The sequence below is a fragment of the Engystomops pustulosus genome, chromosome 3, assembly GCF_040894005.1.
Source record: "Engystomops pustulosus chromosome 3, aEngPut4.maternal, whole genome shotgun sequence".
Lineage (NCBI taxonomy): Eukaryota > Metazoa > Chordata > Amphibia > Anura > Leptodactylidae > Engystomops > Engystomops pustulosus.
This window is the reverse complement of record NC_092413.1, coordinates 139,153,147-139,173,686: the sequence shown is the minus strand read 5'-3', so window position 1 is coordinate 139,173,686 and position 20,540 is coordinate 139,153,147. Positions and strand designations below refer to the sequence as shown.

The following is a 20,540-nucleotide window of genomic DNA, read 5'->3' as shown; positions in this document are numbered from 1 at the left end:
GATGAGACTGCATATGTGGGCTTTTTTGTTTTTTTATGCAGCATTACATGAGCCTGGTTTGCAGCCACAGTCTTAGTTGAAATCCTGTCAGCCCATGTCCAAGAGAGCAGTAATTTGCAGCCTTATAAGAAAAACCTTTAGGTACAGGTATCCTTAAGCTGGGGGCACCAGGTCAGTAAACAGTCCAAAATTTAAAATGTCTCTAAATAGGCTAAATAGGCTCACAACACCCCCTTTTCCAAAATTGAATAAATGATGTTCAAAGATTTAAATTTCAATTATCAGAAGTATCTTTGTAGAAAAAGTATTAAAAAACCTAAGTAGACTATAGGGATCAATAATCCCTATTAACCAATGTTGGAATAAGCCTTATGCCTTTATCATAGCAGGTGTACAGTATACAAACATCTCAGTCATTTGAATCATTAGTAATTATATCTTTTTGTGCTACATAGAACTTAAATGTTAAACCAAATTATTTCTGGCATCTCATATTATCTCCTAATTCAGTATGTTTGACATTCCAATTATATGAGAAAATTAGTTGTACAGTAGCAAAAATATTATCTCTAACCTTATGCACAGCAAAGTGAATTTAATGTTCTCGGCAACTTTTATTACTGAAGCACCAGGCTCATGAATTAAGGTAATTACCAACAGAGTGTAATGTTCAATCTGTGGAAATGCAAAGTAACTGTGGAATTCTTACTGAAACCTGGACCTGCTCCAGATATTGAGGTGCGTGTTCAATTTCCAAATAGCTCAAAATGTACAGTGACTGATGAATTAATTGAGTAAATTAAAAAAATATGCCTACATGACAACTAAAGGGGTTTTTCAATTTAAAAAGGGAGCTTAAAAAAAAGAGACCTACCTTTCTTGCACTATATCTATCTCTCCAATTCCTGCTTCAATTCTTGCTCCTGTTAATTGAGGTTTAACCACTTCCCAACTTGTACCGTACTAGTACGGCGGGCCGAGCCCTCTCCATTGCCAGTATGACTTTGCTGTATATTGCAGCAAAGGCTTACCGGTAACAACCGTGATCTGTGCAAGCACTGATCGTGGGTGTTTTCCTGCCGATCGCCGCCGCCAGCCATGCGCTAAGATCTATGCGCATGGGCGCCGCCATCGTGCCATGGATCGTCGCACCTTGTGACGTCATCGTCATCCAAAGTACGAAAAAGTTATTGGCGCCAGAAGATGGCAACATTTAAAAAAAAATATTTGTACAGGAGGTTTTAATTTTTGTAAATGTATGAAAACATTATAAAACCTATATAAATTTGGTATCCCCGTGATTGCACCGACCCAAAGAATAAAGTAGACATGTAATTTGTGGCGCACAGTGAAAGCTGTAAAATCCAAGCCCACAAGAAAACTCTGGTGTTTTTTCACCATTTTCACTGCATTCACTGCTAAACATCACAACTTTTTTTTAGCCCACCTTTCCTGTAGGCCAGAGGTTTTAGTTATACTGTAAAAACCCCTTTAGTAATACATAGATTGGATAGCCTCACCAATAAACAAAAACTTCTAAACAAGAGTGCCATTGTTGCTGATAGTAACTATTCAAAATGTTTTCCCAAAATATAGTGTAACTATGTAATTGGCTGCTTTGGGCAATAAAGATGCTTGAGCTGAAATAATATCTGGCACTTCTGGAGAGGTTTTATGTACCAGAATGGAATTCTACACCAGTCGTAGATTTTGTCCATAACATGGACTTCTATCTGTTCCCAAATAACTTAATATCTAAAATTTACCAAATGTCTGCTTTGTGTTGGCATGGTATTTAATGGATGTTATGTTATCTTATGATTTGGCAGTTGCTAAAAAAAATTAGAAAAATCACACCCAAAGTTCTATGCTCTGCAAAGTTTATTAACTCTTTCTGGGTGATTCAATTCTTGTTTAGTATTTTTTTTAGCTGTTATTTTTGTCCGTTCACCATATCATAAAAATAATATGTTATAGTTATTTTATGCGTCAGTACAATTACAGTGGTACCTACTTTTTTCATTTTTGCACAATTTTACATAATAAAAACAAATTTGGAGGAAATTCCACTTTGTATGTAAATGTGGTATCTTAGTGTCTTTTTCTTTCTTTCATTATTTTTTATCATAAAAATGTTTTTAAACTGTAATTTTTTACTTTCTAACTTTTTCACACTTTGGTTTGAACAAGGGTTCGTCTGATCCCTTGCCTGATCAGCCAGTGACATAATTTGGTATGCTGACACAGTGAGTCTGTAGTGGCAACACCCCTGTCAGTGCATGGGATAGGTAGATGTTGCAAAAGTGTCCCTCTCCATGTCAGGAGATGTCTGGTGAGCCTGCCCACGTCACTAGGGGGTCTCTAGCATGAGAAACTTTGTAATTGGTAAGATTCTGCCTGGCATGTCATGAGCTACGTGCATTATTCGATTATGTGCTCTGTACTTGCTGTAAGGATGGAGTAAACTGGCTGGGATAGTGCTTGCTAACTCACAAGGGGAGGTTATAAAAACCTCTTGTGGGAGGGAGCACATGGTTTTTGAGGTCAGTCTGCTGTATGAGGAGAGTAGAGAGGAGTCTTTCTTAGCCCATGAAGTAGAGGTGTCTCAGGCAAGCTGCCTGACACCTTGGCCAGTCGGGAGACTAGGCCCAGAACAGAGTTCCATCCTGAAGCTACTTTACCAGGCTGCGTGCACACCTTCCTGTGGACCAAAACTTCATCCAGCTACCTCAATCCAACTGAAGTGATCCCTGGATCTGGCTGTACACCATCATGGGCACCCCTTTATTCACTCACAGGGATCACATCGGGCTTGCCCCAGGGTGAAACCTATGCGGTCAGCCTCTCCCTCCATTTTCTTGCACACACCACCTGCTGGAGACCTGCAAAGCTGTGGACGAGGCCTTTGCTCTTGATACCAAGCCCTGTGGTCATCGGCGTGTGCAAGGCCGCTTCCTCTAGCCACCGAAAAAGGGCAGGCCCATGTGGGGGATGTTGCAAAGTCAGTCAAATGCTGACAGAAGCAGGATCTCACATCCAGTGATCTCAGGCAGTCCTGGGGCACTAATCAAACAAACATGGTTGCCCTAAGAAGATCGGATCCCCCCCAGTAAGCTCTTTGGGTTCGATCCATGGGGCATACATGCAGAATCACGTGTTGCCCCTCACACACCATTGTCAATCATGAGTGTAAGGGGTTAACATCCACAATCGGTGGTATCTCTAGTAGTGGTTGTTACAGGCAGCTATCAGCTGTAATATATTGCTGACGCCTGCAGCTTTGGCACTATCTCTACATGTGAGCTGGTGCCAGAAGCTGAATGTAATAGTCCTGCATGAGTCCTGCATGAAGTTATGCATGAAGTCACAGCCAGCCACGCAGTACAATTAAATCCAAGTTTGGGCCATTTTTTCTATAAAGGATCCAATCATGGGTCTTGCAAGACTATCAAGGCCACTTTAGCTTGATCCCCAGGAAACAGATAAACATGTAGCTAAAAGGGAACCTGTTACCAGGTTTCACCCCACTAAATCACTAGCCCCCTCAAGTAGGGTATCAAATATAATTTTTCACTTCCCTCTCCTGTTTACCCATAAAAAAATTCTCCCTGTTTACCCATAAAAAAAGTCAGGAAGGAAAATATGACTCTTGCCATCCCATTTTCACATGAGATGAGTCAAGTTTAGTGTTTGCAGGGGGAGGGTCAGGGAACAAGAGACTGTTTTAGTTAGTTAGTGAGCTCACTGCAAAGGGATCTACTGAGGCTCTGTCGCCCAGGGGCCTACTGAAACTTGGAGCCGACCCTGGCCTGGAGTATTGGCTTGGCCAGCATTTGCCACAGTCAATGGCACAGCATGAGTACTAGGCTGTAAAACAATTGTGGCCTCACCAACGGTCTAAAGGATTTAGATGATTTGACATTTAAAGCATAAAAACAGTAATATAACAAAATGTGTTACATGAAAGTATAAAATCACCATCAAGCTGCTACAAAAGATGCTTTACCAGAACCAAACCTACTACATAGAAACAGCACCCAAACTAAGCTTACTACATATTCATATTACATAGATGTTATCAGAACAGAAATCACGACATAAAAACAGTACCAGAAATGTCCCTTGTAATACTTTTTGTAGTTTTTTTCACCGAGTGTCTGGAGAGCCTTTATGGAGCCGGGAGTTTATTATCTACACTATGGAGCAGCAGCTGGAGTTTAGTGATACAACAGGGCAGCAGGATATCAGACCCGACATCACCCGGGAACTGAGGAAAGAAAGAAGACAAGGATGTAGGGCTGGAGCTCTTTGGAGAGACAGAAGTCATAGACCTGTGCTACCCTCTGTCATTATGGGCAATGTGAGAAGTTCTCTGATGACTCTGCTATAGTAGGCATCATTACCGGCAAGAATGACAGAAAATACACAGAACTGATCCAGGAATTTGTGGATTGCCAGCAAAATCACCTTAGGATAAATGCTGGGAAGACCAAGGAGATGGTGGTGGACTTCCGTATGCACAGTCCTCCTTCTCAACCAGTGGTCATCGATGGGACAGACACTGAGGCAGTAAAACCCTATACTCGGTTGTCCTCCTCAACAATAAACTGAAGTGCGCAGAGAACATAAACACACTTCACAGGAAGGGTCAGAGCAGGCTATACCTGCTGTGGAGCCTGAGGACATTCGGAGTGCTTGGGGCACTTCTTAAGAGCTTCTTCAACTCTGTAGTGGCATCAGCAATCTTCTTTGTTGTAGTCTGATTGGGAAGCAGCATATCAGCTAAGGAGAGGAGCAAGTTGAACAAACGGATTCGGAAAGCCAGCTCTGTCCTTGGGGCTCCTCTTGACAAAGTGCAGGTGGTAGTTGAAAGGAGGATACTGTGTTAGTTGAAATCTGTTCTGAAGAATAGCTCCCATCCAATGCATGAGACTGTGGTGGCATTGGGTAGCACCTTCAGTGACCGACTGCTTCAACCCAAGTGTGAGAGGGAGCGTTATCGTAAGTCATTTCTCCCAGCTGTGATCAGGCTGTTCAACCAACAAGAACCGCTCTGGTTCGTTTTGGTATTTCTGAGTATATAGTTGGAGAGGCACATATGATCTGTGAAGGAGTGTAGGGGCTGATTTGGTTTTGTTCAACCAACAAGGCCCAAACGAAAGTAAGCTGTGCTAACCACTGAACAAGTCCCTGCACATCCCATCCACAGACTGCCGATCATTGCTTGTCTTTTTTTTTGTCTTTTTATCACTTTTTTTTATTTTTGTTACACCACCGTCGCCTATACAGTGGCTCTTCTATATATAGATTACACCACCGTCCCCTGTACAGTGGCTCTTCTATATATAGATTACACCACCGTCCCCTGTACAGTGGCTCTTCTATATATAGATTACACCACCGTCCCCTGTACAGTGGCTCCTCTATGTATAAATTACACCCTCCCTTGGCCCCCATACAGTGGCTCTGTTATATATAAATTACACCCTTCTCCATCCCCTTTACAGTGGCTACTCTATATATAAATTACACTCCCACCCCCATCCACTATACATTTGCTCCTCAATGTATATAAATCACACACACACACACCCATCCCCTTTACCAGTGATGGCTATACCAGTGATGTGCCAACATGGCAATTTAAGCAATAACTTATTTCTTACTGCTTAGTCAAAGCTTTCAATCATATTGGAGTCCTGAGGACATCAATACAGTAGAAAGAGGAGAAATTTAGATTTTTGTAGCGCCCCTCCAGGGTCCCCTGTACAGGATGAATGGAGGGCCCATGGCAGAAGCTCAAATTATAATCCAGCACTCTCCACATCTTCTCACTTCTCCTGCAGTCCCAGGCAGCCAAGGATGTGGTGCTTTAAAATACTACTGCGTGCACAATGTCCTGTGTGGCCTGGGATTGCCATGGGTGCTGTATTGTAAACTCTGTGCTGAGGACCTGGGTGCCCAAAGAGAGGGCTATGAGTGCCACCTCTGGCACCCGTGCCATAGATTCGCCACCACTGCCCTATACAGTGGCTGCCTCAATATATATAAATTACACCATTCCCTATACAGTGGCTCCCCTATGTATAAATTACACCTCTCTGTGTCTCCTATACAGTGGTTCCCCTTAATAAATTACACCTTCCCCTGTCGCCTATAGAGTGGCTCCCCTATATATAAATTATACCTTTCTCCATCCCCTATACAGTGGCTCCTCTATTTATAAATTACATGTCCTGTCCCCTATTCAGTGATTCTTCTATATATATAAATTACCCCCTGTCCACTATACTTTGCTCCTTAATATATAAAAATTACAACCCCTGTTCCCTATAGACTGTCTGCCTCTGTCTCTATGTATGTATATGTATATATATATATATATATATATATATATATATATATATATACACACACACACTCACCGGACACTTTATTAGGTACACCATGCTAGTAATGGGTTGGACCCCCTTTTGCCTTCAGAACTGCCTCAATTTTTCATGGCATAGATTCAACAAGGTGCTGGAAGCATTCCTCAGATTTTGGTCCATATTGACATGATGGCATCACACAGTTGCCGCAGATTTGTCAGCTGCACATCCATGATGCGAATCTCCCGTTCCACCACATCCCAAAGATGCTCTATAGGATTGAGATCTGGTGACTGTGGAGGCCATTTGAGTACAGTGAACTCATTGTCATGTTCAAGAAACCAGTCTGAGATGATTCCAGCTTTATGACATGTAAGTAGCCATCAGATGTTGGGTACATTGTGGTCATAAAGGGATGGACATGGTCAGCAACAATACTCAGGTAGGCTGTGGCATTGCAACGATGCTCAATTGGTACCAAGGGGCCCAAAGAGTGCCAAAAAAATATTCCCCACACCATGACACCACCACCACCAGCCTGAACCGTTGATACAAGGCAGGATGGATCCATGCTTTCATGTTGTTGACGCCAAATTCTGACCCTACCATCCGAATGTCGCAGCAGAAATCAAGACTCATTAGACCAGGCAACGTTTTTCCAATCTTCTACTGTGCAAATCGATGAGCTTGTGCAAATTGTAGCCTCAGTTTCCTGTTCTTAGCTGAAAGGAGTGACACCCGGTGTGGTCTTCTGCTGCTGTAGCCCATCTGCCTCAAAGTTCGACGTACTGTGCGTTCAGAGATGCTCTTCTGCCTACCTTGGTTGTAACGGGTGGCGATTTGAGTCACTATTGCCTTTCTATCAGCTCGAACCAGTCTGCCCATTCTCCTCTGACCTCTGGCATCAACAAGGCATTTCCGCCCACAGAACTGCCGCTCAGTGGATGTTTTTTCTTTTTCGGACCATTCTCTGTAAACCCTAGAGATGGTTGTGCGTGAAAATCCCAGTAGATCAGCAGTTTCTGAAATACTCAGACCAGCCCTTCTGGCATCAACAACCATGCCACGTTCAAAGATACTCAGATCACCTTTCTTCCCCATACTGATGCTCGGTTTGAACTGCAGGAGATTGGCTTGACCATGTCTACATGCCTAAATGCACTGAGTTGCCGTCATGTGATTGGCTGATTAGAAATTAAGTGTTAACGAGCAGTTGGACCTTTTGTACCTAATAAAGTGGCCGGTGAGTGTACATATTACACCCCCCACCGTCTTCTCTGCTGGGCCACTTCAAAGCAGTTAACAGTAAAATAATAAAAGTTCACTCACCTTTCCAGACGATCCCCCGCAGCACTGACTGCATGATCTGTGGCTTCTCATTTCTGCTTGCTGCAGTGTGTGGACACAGACAGCACAATCTATGATTGATAGATCAGCTGTCTGTGGAGGACAGAGGGTGCAGGGAGAGGTCGTTCTGCCTGCACTTCTGACACTCCATGGTACCGATGCCTTACAGTACCATATATTATTAGCAGCCCCATAATTGGAGTAGCTGCTTCCTACCCCATAATTGTGAGTAGAAAGGGATAGGTCTGACTTTTTTTAGGTTGACGATCCACCCTAAGTGAGACAGTCTCTCTAAAGTAATGTCTCTGGAGATAATCAAGCTGATTCTGTCTCTTCCTACAATGAGGAGGTCATAGTAAGGAACTATGGAGACGTCCTGAAGTCTTAGATAGGCCACCACTTCTATCATAATCTTGGTAAAAATATGAGATAGAGATGAGATTACAAAGGGCAGTTCACAGAACTGAAAATGGAGAGCGAGACCGGTAAGAGATAAACAGAAAATCTTAAAAACTTATGAGAAGAAGGATGAATGGGGACGTGATAGTAAGTCTCCCAAAGGTCAATAGTACACATAAAACAATTTGTGGGGATAAGGAGACTGGCAGGCAGGGCCGGCTCCAGGTTTCAGTGGGCCCCTGGGCGATAGAGCCTCAGTGGGCCCCTTAACAGTGAACTTGTGTAGCGACATTAAAAAACAGACATTTAAAATACCAAAACACATACGCACAGATATACATATACAGATATACATATAAACACACACACTTCCAGTACATACAGCACATACACACAGATATACAGTATATATACACACACATCCAGTATATACAACACATACGCACAGATATACAGCATATATACACACACATCCAGTATATACAGCATACACACAGATATACAGCATATATACACCATACACAGCATATATACACACACATCCAGTATATATAACACATACGCAGATATACAACATATATACAACACATACGCAGATATACAACATATATACAACACATACGCACAGATACACTATACACAGCATACATACATACACACACATATACATGCATTTACATATGTACAATCATACTCACCCCAACTGGATGTCACTTGGTTTAGGACAGGGTGGCAGGGGAAGTGGACCGCATAGGAGAGGGCGGCCGGGCTGGAGATTTGTCGCACAGGCCGTCTGGAGATTCGGCGGGCAGGCCGGACGCGAGCCGCTTGGCCGGAAGGCGCGCGGTCCAGGCCGCAGGTGAAGCGGCGGGCCAGGAGCGATGGGTGTGCCGGGGAGGGGAGGGCTGGGCAGCAACATGTGAGGTGGGTAGGGCAGGGTCCTTCAGCAGCAGCCAGGGGAGGTAAAGGGATGGCCCGGGAGTGGGATGCCGAATTATACTTTGCTCCCGGGCCGATCCCACTACCTCTCCGCCCACCTCCTATGCGGCCTGAAATCAGCGGCGAACCTGGGCCCCGTAATACGGTGCCACATCGTCGTGGTGGGCTCCTTTGGAGCTGTGGGGCCCCGGCACTTGCCCGGGTTAGCCGGGTGCTGACGCCGGGCCTGCTGGCAGGTCTTACTGACTTCATACAGAATTTCTTGTAGGTTATAAGTTGTTGAGCTGCTTCAGGTTCATGATAAGCCGGTTAAATCCGTCTGGCTCGTTCACCAGAAACAGAGGAGAGTAGAAGCCCCTTTTCTCTTGTCCTGAGGTACAGGGACTACAACACCAACAGATAGCCAGGTGGGTAGAAGATAAGGAGAAGGAAGGTGTGAGGGCAATGTATCTTGAGGGGGGTGGGGGGGTCAAACAAGTAGAATCCTGTGAGAGTCCTCTATCATCCGTATCTGCAGTGGAGCAACATGGTTCCCCTAAATCCACATACTCTTCAGAGCTGGAAGGGTGGCTCTCTATGTGTAGCCGCGGCCACGGAGGAAACCACCTTTTCTTCCATACATTTTTTCAGCTCATCCATAAAAGATGATTTTTCCTTTTGCATAAAATTTTATATGGAGGGTTTACAAATAGCTTTGTAGGAATCAGGTAGCGAGTGGAGGCACATGTTACATTTCTTGGAAGGGGTGGATTCACTCTTTTCTGATTTCTCAGATTTCTCAGATCTCTCCCCGTTACTTGACTTTTCTGGTTTATCAGCCTTATCCTTTTTGTCTTTCCCCCTAGACCTTTCTTTCTCCAAAAAGAGGAAAACTAACTTAGGGTTCAAAAAAAAAAAAACCAGAACCCGACACAGCAGCCCCACTTACATGACCAGGAGGGTGGAGGTGGCCTAACTCTGCCTCATCAGCCATATCAGGGGCTGGGACGGCTAGGTACCCAGAGCAGGTACACCATGGACGGCATGCACACAGAGTATACACAGAGCCCTCAGACTAGATTCAAACCGGTGCTCAAATCCCTTAATTGGGAGCCCAACCCCCCTTGCAGGTGGCTCTGAATGCTAAGGTCCATGTGCCAAGCCCTGACTTCCGAGCCAGGATCAGAACTAGTCATAGAACAGCAAAGCTGCCTCAGACGTCCTGACCCCATCAAAGGTATTCTTAGCCAGGATATTTTTAGCGAATTTTCGTTTGTGGTGGTTTAGGGGTTTCTAGTTTTTCTAGTTTCTAGTTTTATTTGGGGTTAAAAGCAGAAAAAAGTCTTTCTGTCATTTATAGTATATATTTGTTTTCATTTTCAAATTAACTCAAAATGAACATTAAAAATGAATTCCCTATTTTAGCTTTGGTGATTTTGATATATAATATGTATAGTTCTGGACAAACAGGGCATCATTGGAAATGTTTTTTGCAGTGTAGCAGGGTGATTTTTTATTATATTGGGAAATGTGAATGTATTTTTATAAATATTTTTGTGTAGGTGTGCAGATCTGTTGTGAATGGCGCTCCTTCACTTCTATTCCTGGCCGCAGGGTTGCCACTAGGAATTTTGGGGCCCATGACTGGAAGATTTTTGTGGGGCCCCACCCGTGTCCATTCCCACATTAATACATAACATTATACATAATTATTTTTGACCAAAGCATTTTTGAGCCATGAGAAGCTAGACAGGACCCTACTGTACTGCACGTGCCCACTCAGTATATAGATAGCCCCTGCACGTGACCACTCAGTATATAGATAGCCCCTGCACGTGCCCACTCAGTATATAGATAGCCCCTGCACGTGACCACTCAGTATATAGATAGCCCCTGCACGTGACCACTCAGTATATAGATAGCCCCTGCACGTGACCACTCAGTATATAGATAGCCCCTGCACGTGACCACTCAGTATATAGATAGCCCCTGCACGTGACCACTCAGTATATAGATAGCCCCTGCACGTGACCACTCAGTATATAGATAGCCCCTGCACGTGACCACTCAGTATATAGATAGCCCCTGCACGTGACCACTCAGTATATAGATAGCCCCTGCACGTGACCACTCAGTATATAGATAGCCCCTGCACGTGACCACTCAGTATATAGATAGCCCCTGCACGTGACCACTCAGTATATAGATAGCCCCTGCACGTGACCACTCACTATATAGATAGCCCCTGCACGTGACCACTCACTATATAGATAGCCCCTGCACGTGACCACTCACTATATAGATAGCCCCTGCACGTGACCACTAAGTATATAGATAGCCCCTGCACGTGACCACTAAGTATATAGATAGCCCCTGCACGTGACCACTAAGTATATAGATAGCCCCTGCACGTGACCACTAAGTATATAGATAGCCCCTGCACGTGACCACTAAGTATATAGATAGCCCCTGCACGTGACCACTAAGTATATAGATAGCCCCTGCACGTGACCACTAAGTATATAGATAGCCCCTGCACGTGACCACTAAGTATATAGATAGCCCCACCAGTCCACAGTCATCCCCCCCCCAGTTCACAGCAGATGCCCCTTTTATTAAAATGTCCTCCAGATGCCCCCTTTAATGAAATGTCCTGCTAGAGGCCCTCTTTAATGAAGTTTCCTGCCAGACGACCCCTTTAATGAAGTTTCCTGCCAGATGACCCCTTTAATGAAGTTTCCTGCCAGATGACCCCTTTAACATCATAGTGTAAGGGCCTGTGCGGCGCATACAATATGACACCGCCCCGTCCTAGTGATGCGCCCAGGCCGGAAGAGCAGGAGATGGAGCCGCAGGGCCGGGGAGAAGAAGCTGGAAGGTGAGTACAGATTTTGTTTTTTCTCATATAGGGCCCGGGAATGGGGGCTACTGTGGGTACTGTGAACTTAGAAAAGAGAGAGGATGCCTAAAAAGCCACGCTGATATAAATCAGACATTTGGGAAATGTTAGTTATAGAGTTTCTTGTGTGCTGTCACTATCTGCCTGAAAAGCAGAAAATTTAGGACTTTGAAAATGAATAATTTTTACAAATTTTTACCAAATGTAGGTTTTTTTTCATAACTAAACACAAAATATATCATCAAAATTTTTCTATTACATTGAAGTACAATGTGTGACGAGAAAACAATCTCAAAATCTCCTAGATATGTTAAAGCGTTACAAAGTTATAACCTCCTATGATGACGCAGGGCAAATTTTAAAGAAATCAGGCCTGGTCCTAAATGATCCTGGTCCTTCAATATAAATGGGTAGGGCATAAATGAAAAACTATATGATTGTTTTGACTAAACATTGTCAGGCAAGATTACGGTTTGTTCATTTGTTTGTAATTAGAGATTAGGGAGGTAAAAAAATACTGTTTTAACACAGTTGTAATACTAGATATAGTCACTAGATGGCGGTATATACGCAAGTAACAGTCATTGGGAAAATGCAAAAAACAAAACAACGAGTTTTACAACAATATTGAAAATAAAAGTACAAGTTTTGTCATACAAGTCTGTAAGGATATATATTATACCCACATGAGGTGTATATGAGCAGGTCAGTACACAGCACCACCTCCCCTGGTGTGACACTCTGTCACGGTTGAAAGGTTAGTAGCTGGAGGCGGCACCAGGCTGAGGTAGGTGCGGGCTGCTGCCGGTGGATCAGGATTATTAGTCCCCGCAGCTTTAATGAATTATTATTGGTAGGGGACAGGAGCTCCCGGGACTCTTCATTATACAAAGTCCCCCCAGAGTTCTGGTAATAGTGATACTTCCACAAGGAAGCCTGAGAGCAGGCACTGGGGAGGGTTATCAGGGGAGCCATGGCCTAGACATTACCTCATAACTAAGGAAAGAACTGCACTCATAAAACGGAGGCAACGCGAAAATCTGTGAGGCTCTGTTCACACCACAATAATACTTTTTTGGTGGAGCCCTCAGCATGAATATGAGATTTCAGTAGAGCAAACCACAGTCTATACACTGCCCTGACAACAAACTCATTGCAGGTGTGCACATTGTCATCCATGTCAAATAGAAAAGGTGAACATACCCTCCACATTGATCACATTAAGGGTGAAGACACACATAGGGGGACATTTACTATGGCGTTTCCGCCAGTTTTGTGGCGCTATCACCACATGTTCTGCTCTCAGACCTATTTATTAGCTGTCGGGGACAGAAAAAATGCCTTTTTCCGTCTGCTCCGACTCTTCTCCGAAAAGGGGCGTGGCTTTGGCGGAGTGGAAACTCAGACACAATTAATATGTGTCACAGCCATTTTTGGGCGCTGTAAACTGGCGGAAAGTAGACCAAAAGAAAACTGGTCTAGCAGGGACTGTTGGACATATTTCTGGTGCTCGGGACAGATTTTGGTCCCAGGGACAGAAAATGGTCTCGGAGACAGAAACGTCTCTGCACAGCTCCACAGTATTAAATGTGTGTCTTCTTTCCGAGAGCAGGTCGGTAACAAAGCCAATGCAGACACCGACACTTTAAGTAAATGTCCCCCATAGCGCTTTGTCTGTGTTTGAAAACGCAGACAAAGCCGGGCCTCGGCCCGATCGCATCGGCGTTTCTATGGAAAAGCCGGCGATTGGGAATGAGGCGCCGGTGTTTTGCGTTAAATTTTGCAAACGCAGACAAAGTGGCACGTGTGGCATCACCCTTAGGGTGAAGACACACGTGGCATTTTAGGCCGCTTTTGGGCCGTTTTTAGTTAGTGCGTTTTCAGATCGTTAAACGCATGAGTTTTTGAAAAATGCATGCGTTTTTGACCAGTTTGAATTAAGATAATTGGTCAAACCTGTCAAAAACACATGCTTTTTCATAAACTGAAAACGCACTAACTAAAAACGGCCTAAAAACGCCACGTGTGTCTTCACCCTAAGGGCGCGTTCACACGTTGCGTTTTGATCGCGTATTCGCTGCGTTTTAAAACGCATTACAACAGCTGATAAGAGGTAATTTGCCTAATTACATTACCGTTTACGTTTGTTAACGCAATGTTAACACATGTGTTAACATGTTGTTAACACATGTGTTAACATCACGTTTACGATGCGTTTTGTAAACGGAAATGTTAAGAGTGATATAATTAGGCAAATGACCTCTCCTCAGCTGTTGTATATGCGTTTCAAACGCGATGAAAACGCAGGTCAAAACGCAACGTGTGAACGCGCCCTCAGGCTGGTGCCACACGCACCGTGTTGTCTGTGATCGGGCCGTGGCCCGCCCTGGAGTGTGCGGCTTGGTCTGCGTTCCCGATCGCAGTTGTTTCCATAGAAACCCCGGTGGGTGCGGCTTTGTCTGCATTTGCGTTTTTAGCTAGTGCGTTTTCAGATCATAAAAAACGCATGCGTTTTTGACAGGTTTGACCAATTATCTTAATTCAAACTGGTGCGTTTTCAAAAACCAATGCATTTTTCAGATTTTTCACTACTAAAAAGGGCCTAAAAACACCATGTGTGTCACCATCCTAAGGATGGGTTCACACAGGGCCAACTCCAGGTTTCAGTGGGCCTCTGGGCAGCAGAGCCTCAGTGGGCCCCTTTTCCAGTGATCTCATGTGGCGGCATGAAAAACGCAGAAACTAAACACACCAAATATGAGAACATTTTATTTTCTTGTTCAATAGATTTCCCTGCAGTACGGATGTATTGCAGGGTACTACGGTATCACTATGAACCTGTGCAATCCCATAGGACAGGACCTTGCAGGTATTTATTATAGACATCCCTGGGGTTACCATAGCAACGATCGCCACCCTCAGGGTGAAGACACACATGGCGTTTTGGGGCCGTGTTTACTAAGTGCGTTTTCAGATAGTTAAAAACGCATGCGTTTTTTGAAAACGCATGCGTTTTTGTCCGTTTTTCATTGCACAATTTCGGAAAAACGGACAAAACCGCATGCGTTTTTTGAAAACGCATGCATTTTTTGAAAACGCATGCGTTTTTAAAAAACAGATGCGTTTTTTAACGCATGCGTTTTTAACAATCTGAAAACGCACTTAGTAAAAACGGCCCAAAAACGACCCAAAAACGCCATGTGTGTCTTCACCCTCAGAAATGCTGTGGGGGCACCGATCCCCCTGCAGGCATTTAACACCCATTATCGGAGTTGCACAGGAATATCAGCTGTCATTAATAGCTGATACCCTGTGTTTCCGGATGCTGGTTTAAGTGCAATATGAACTTGTCCCCAAGTGACACCCACCGACTCTATAGTGGTATCTGCCGAGTTTCTTCTTTCACAGAAGGCATGTGTCACCCCCCTTCACTGAGAGTCTGTGCTAGCACCTGCCCTGCATTGGTGTCTGCTGAGCTGCCCAGGGGAGCGCCATTGGGTTTTTCTGGTAGCTGCGGGACTCGGCACTTGCCCGGGTGTGCAGGGTGTTGGCGCAGGCCCTGTGTTCTGATTTGGCAAGCTTTGTGTAGCGCTGCGTAATCTGTGTGCGCTATATAAATAAAGGAATTATTACTAGGATGATGCCACACGTTAGCGTTCTGATTTAGTTTTGTAACAGAATCAAAATGCACTGGGGCAGCGCGCGGCCGATCGCATATGAGTTTCTAGGCAATCGGCAATCAGTGCCCTGTGTCTTGTATTATGTAAATGAGAGACACCGGGTGCTGATTGCCTCTCCTCAACTGTTGCAATGTATTTCAAAACGCACCGTGTAAACCGCATCCTAAGGGCGCATTCACACGTTGCGTTTTGGTTGCGTTTTCATTGCGTTTGAAACGCATATACAACAGCTGATGTGAGGTAATTTGCCTAATTACATTACCGTTTACGTTTGTAAACGCAATGTTAACGCATGCTGGCAAATAATGGCTGGCTGACAGAATGCCCCTCCCACTGGTTCTGGATACTGCAGCACGCATTCAGCCTGTATTTTATACGTTCCTATTGACTTCTATGATCTGTATGAAACAGAAATACGTGGAAAATAGAAAATCCTCTAGATTTTTATATGGCTCGCTTACGGTACAGTGGACAATACAGCCATGTACAAGGATGGCCATATTGCCCATTGGAATACATGGGACCGTATTGCTGCCGTATAGACGGACGTTTTTATACGGTCGTATGCATGAGGCCTCACTCATTAATCTGGGCGCAGTGGAGAACTGCGGAGTTCTACTCTGCACTGGTCTAACACTGACACTCCGCATTCACACAATGCGTTGCGTTGCGTATTTTGAAGTCTTCAACAAGTAACATTGCGTTTCCATTGCATTTGCTAAAAGGCAATGTTACTTTAACATGTGATCAAGGCTGATGCCTTCTGAATATGTCAACACGCATTAAAAACATGACGCAACGAGTGAATGCGCCTTCACACTTTAATACATCCCCCCCTGCTGTTTGTGCATGTAATCACACACCACAAACACATGCATTTTCAAAAACGCAACCTCTTTGAAAACCGCAATGAAACGCCAAGTTAAGACACTTTAATCTAAAACCCAATGAAAAAGCCAATATGCAAATATGATGCATTTTTCAAGCATGCAAAAACACCATGAAAAAAAAATGCAACAAAAACGCCATGTGTGTCATCGGCTTAAGTTTTGTATTTTTATATCACCAGAATCATGGCTATAGACTGGATTGGTTTCGGATATGCAGCCCTGCTGGTTTCTGGGGGCTTTATGGGATTTTCTAGGAAAGGTAAGCTTTATTAATGGGGATTAATAATTTTATTTCTAGTATAAAGCCTGAACCATGTAGAAATGCAACGCTGAGGGCGCTGTCACACGTTGCGTTTGCAAACGCAGACGCAGACCAAACCGCGCCCACCGGGCGGTCCGCGGTCCAATCGCATCGGCGTTTTCAATAGAAACATAGAGAAACGCCGATGCGATTGGACCGCGGACCGCCCGGTGGGCGCGGTTTGGTCTGCGTCTGCGTTTGCAAACGCAACGTGTGACAGCGCCCAAAGGCTCCTCTGGCAATTGCATGTGTTTGCGATGGAAATGCAATGTTACCTCAGCATGTGATTGCAGCCAAAGGATGTCGCGCCCACCAGGGCGGGCCTCGGCCCGATCGCACCAGCCTAAGGGTGAAGACACACATGGCGTTTTTGGGCCGTTTTTACTAAGTGCGTTTTCAGATCGTTTGAAAACGCATGCGTTTTTGTCCGGTTTTCATTGCGCAATTTCGGAAAAACGGACAAAAACGCATGCGTTTTTTAACGATCTGAAAACGCACTTAGTAAAAACGGCCCAAAAACGCCATGTGTGTCTTCACCCTAAGGAGTTATGCTGTCTGGCCCCTCCTGATTTTACTATAGGATAAGTAAATCATCCTTCATAGACTACCTCCAGCAGCTGCCAACCACATTTGTGTGGGGGCGCGTTCATGCATTGCGCTTTGGTTGCGTTTTCATTGCCTTTTAAAACACATTACAACAGCTGAGGAGAGGTGATTTGCCTAATTACATTACTGTTAACATTTGTGTTTACAAAACACATTGTAAACGCATACGTTCACGCATGTGTTTTTTTAACGCATGTGTTAAAATCGCATTTACAAATGTAAATAGTAATGTGATTAGAAAAATCACCACTCCTCAGCTGTTGAATGTGTTTTACAACGCAATGAAAACGCAACCAAAGCGTGTGAACGCTCCCTAAGGATGTATCTGGACTATGAGACATCCAGGAGGGATCATTCATGCATGAGAAGAGTGTGTTGTCCATCTGAATCTTACTGAGAAAGATTTTAGCACACAAGTACTGTATATACCCATTCATGCAAACCGTCTGGCAATAACATATTTTGACCTCTTCATAAGAGGCAGTAAAGTAAGACAAGTAGACAACGGTGTATATAGTCTTTATGGAGATCTTTTGTTACATTTTATGCTTTGCCATGATCATCTGGTAATCCAGCATCTGGCAGGTGGCATTTGTGCTGGATTAAATGGATTGTTCTTTCTTTAATACCCTCGGTGTGTATCTTGCAGGCAGCATTGTCTCCCTTGCTGCAGGTCTTACATTTGGAGTGCTTGCTGCTTATGGTGCCCTGCGAGTTTCAAACAATCCGAGGGATATCAAGATATCATTGAGTAAGTAAAATTATACTCATGTGATTCAAAATTACACAATCAGGACACTTGAGATTTAGTAGCATCATACGGGTGTGTCTAGAGAATAATTGTAGCTAACCGCTGGGAATTAAAGGAGAGGTGTAAACACCTGATCCTCACCTTATTGTGAAACATACACATGGAATATAGCACCTCATACTGTACTGCCACACCAAACACACTCCCAAGTGTCCTATATAGGGATGTCACGTGTCTCCTTTGCCCTACGTTTGCAGTAATTTAACTTTTGAAATATCTTTAGCACAATAGGATATCTACCACCAGATTACTGCTGGTAGAGTGTCTTAGTTAGGCTATTCGTTCCTTCTAGAGCAGTGATGGCGAACCTTTTAGACACGGAATGCCCAGACTACAACCAAAACCCACTTATTTATCCCAAAGTGTCAACATTTTAAGTACAATTTAAGCAGTAACTTCTTGCTCCCTTCTCTTCAATCGTATCAGTATCCTAAGTACACCAATATAGTTAAAAAAAAAAGGGTGACAAATTCGTGTTCCCCTGAAAAGGAAGAATTTTCGGGCCTGGAGCTGAAGCAACAATGATAATCCAGATCTGCCCACACCTTCTCATTCCTCCTGTAGTCTCAGGCAGCACTGTCGCTTTAAGACAGCACTGAGCGCAGCAAGTCCTGGGCTGTCTGGGAATCCATGAACATCCCTTGTGTCCTCTTTGGTGATGGCCTGGGTGCCCACAGACAGGGCACCGAGTGCCACCTCTGGCACCCATGCCATAGGTTCGCCACCACTGTTCTAGAGGATGGGGGATTGTTTTCTGGCATCCTTAATAACGAAATATTAGCTTTGTGAGGGTGATGCCACAAATGGCGTTTAGACAGGTTTTACCATTTATCTTAATTAAAACTGGTCAAAAACGGATGCATTTTCAAAAACGCATGGTTTTCAAACACCTGGATTCCAGAAAAAAATTACTTTTAGGCCGCGGTCACACATTCCACTAGTGTCGCGTTCATAACCCTGGAAACCTATATGCGATCGAGCCGAGGCCCGCCAATTGTGCGCAAGGTTACCTTAAAAAAGATGCTACTTAGCTTTGTACACTCTGTGTTTGTCACACAGGCGCCCCCGGGTAATAATTATGTACACCTCCAGGGGTGACAGTTACCTCCTCTCCCTGGTGCAATCACACTGGAGACGTGCATCATTATTACCCAGTGCCAGGTAACATCTCAGATATTACATTTATTTTTTATTGTGAGGCAAAGCTGGGACTGGAGACTACAAGGAGAGGAGGAATAATGGACCTTCCCTCTCATTCAAATTTTTTTGTTTACTTTGCCTACTGCATAGTAAAAAGTAAAATGCATGTTAAAGGGGTTATCCGGGTTTAAAAAATATCTTATGGCCGGGCTGGGGAGGGCTAGTTAAACATAATAAACATGGACTTACCTCCTCCGGCAACGCTGATGTCCCGCGCCACGGTCCCTTCGATCCGTGCCCCTGTTAACAAACACGGAAGCCGCGCACAGGGAGCTTCCGGTCCGCGATGTGGACGGCTCCTCCCATCCGTCCCTATCTCTCAGCGTTGTAAGCGCTGGGAGATGGTGTGCATGGGAGCTTCCGGCCGTACTTGTAATGAAACCGGCGCACAGAGAAGACCGGCCGCGGCACGGGACATCGGCAGCACCGGAGGAGGTAAGTACATGTTTATTGTGTTAAAATAGCCCTCCCCAGCCCGGCCATAAAACATTTTTTAAACCCGGATAACCCCTTTAAATCTGTGCCAGATAAAGCATGCTGCAGATTTACTTCTCTAGGCTGCCCTAACCTCCCCATAGCTTCTCTCTATTGCATGTAAATATTATTTAGTGACCCCACATTTACATCCATTGTACTGCACAGTTTTAGATCTTCCATGCAGAATTATCATAGATAATAGATGTGTGAATCAATTTGTAAATCCTGTCAAAGTGTACTGTATGTACAGTAGTAGTGACCCCATGACTGTCCTAACCTATTCAAATATTTTCTCCCATAGTTGCTGCAGGCACTCTGTCTGTAATAATGGGCCTGAGGTACAATCGTAGTAGGAAAGTCATGCCTGCTGGGTTATTGGCACTCATAAGGTGAGTTTATAACTCTTTTCAGGCAGGTATGTCCTATGGGCAGGTCATATGTATGAATTGTTACGGTATATAATAATGGCTGTCGCCGTTCTCTGTGCAGAGAGAGTATTTTAATAAAAGTTATGTACAGAAGTACTTAGACCATAAGTTATTTACTGAATGTTTACGGTAGTCTCTGTTACAAATTCTGTCATTAATATCTGGAAAAAATAGTGCAGCAGCGTCCATTATAGCCTACATGGAACAGAAGGT

The 20,540-nt window shown here is 44.2% G+C and overlaps 1 protein-coding gene across 6 annotated transcripts in view; it reads left to right on the top strand.

The window, feature by feature from the left end:
• TMEM14A (transmembrane protein 14A) overlaps window positions 1-20,540 on the top strand; it is a 47,049-nt gene that overhangs the window by 3,124 nt on the left and 23,385 nt on the right. For 2 of the 6 annotated variants that reach the window (XR_011854236.1, XM_072142306.1), the window contains exons 1-4: window positions 14,596-14,803; window positions 16,684-16,763; window positions 18,061-18,162; window positions 20,201-20,288. Coding sequence is in view for 5 of the 6 variants with exons in the window: in XM_072142306.1 (XP_071998407.1) it covers window positions 14,661-14,803; window positions 16,684-16,763; window positions 18,061-18,162; window positions 20,201-20,288 (413 nt within the window). In the remaining variant the exon portion in view is untranslated. Of the gene's footprint in view, window positions 1-11,807; window positions 11,914-12,548; window positions 12,640-14,595; window positions 14,804-16,683; window positions 16,764-18,060; window positions 18,163-20,200; window positions 20,289-20,540 lie in introns of those variants that run through there. The other 4 variants (XM_072142307.1, XM_072142308.1, XM_072142305.1 and 1 more) reach the window with 4 other exon arrangements.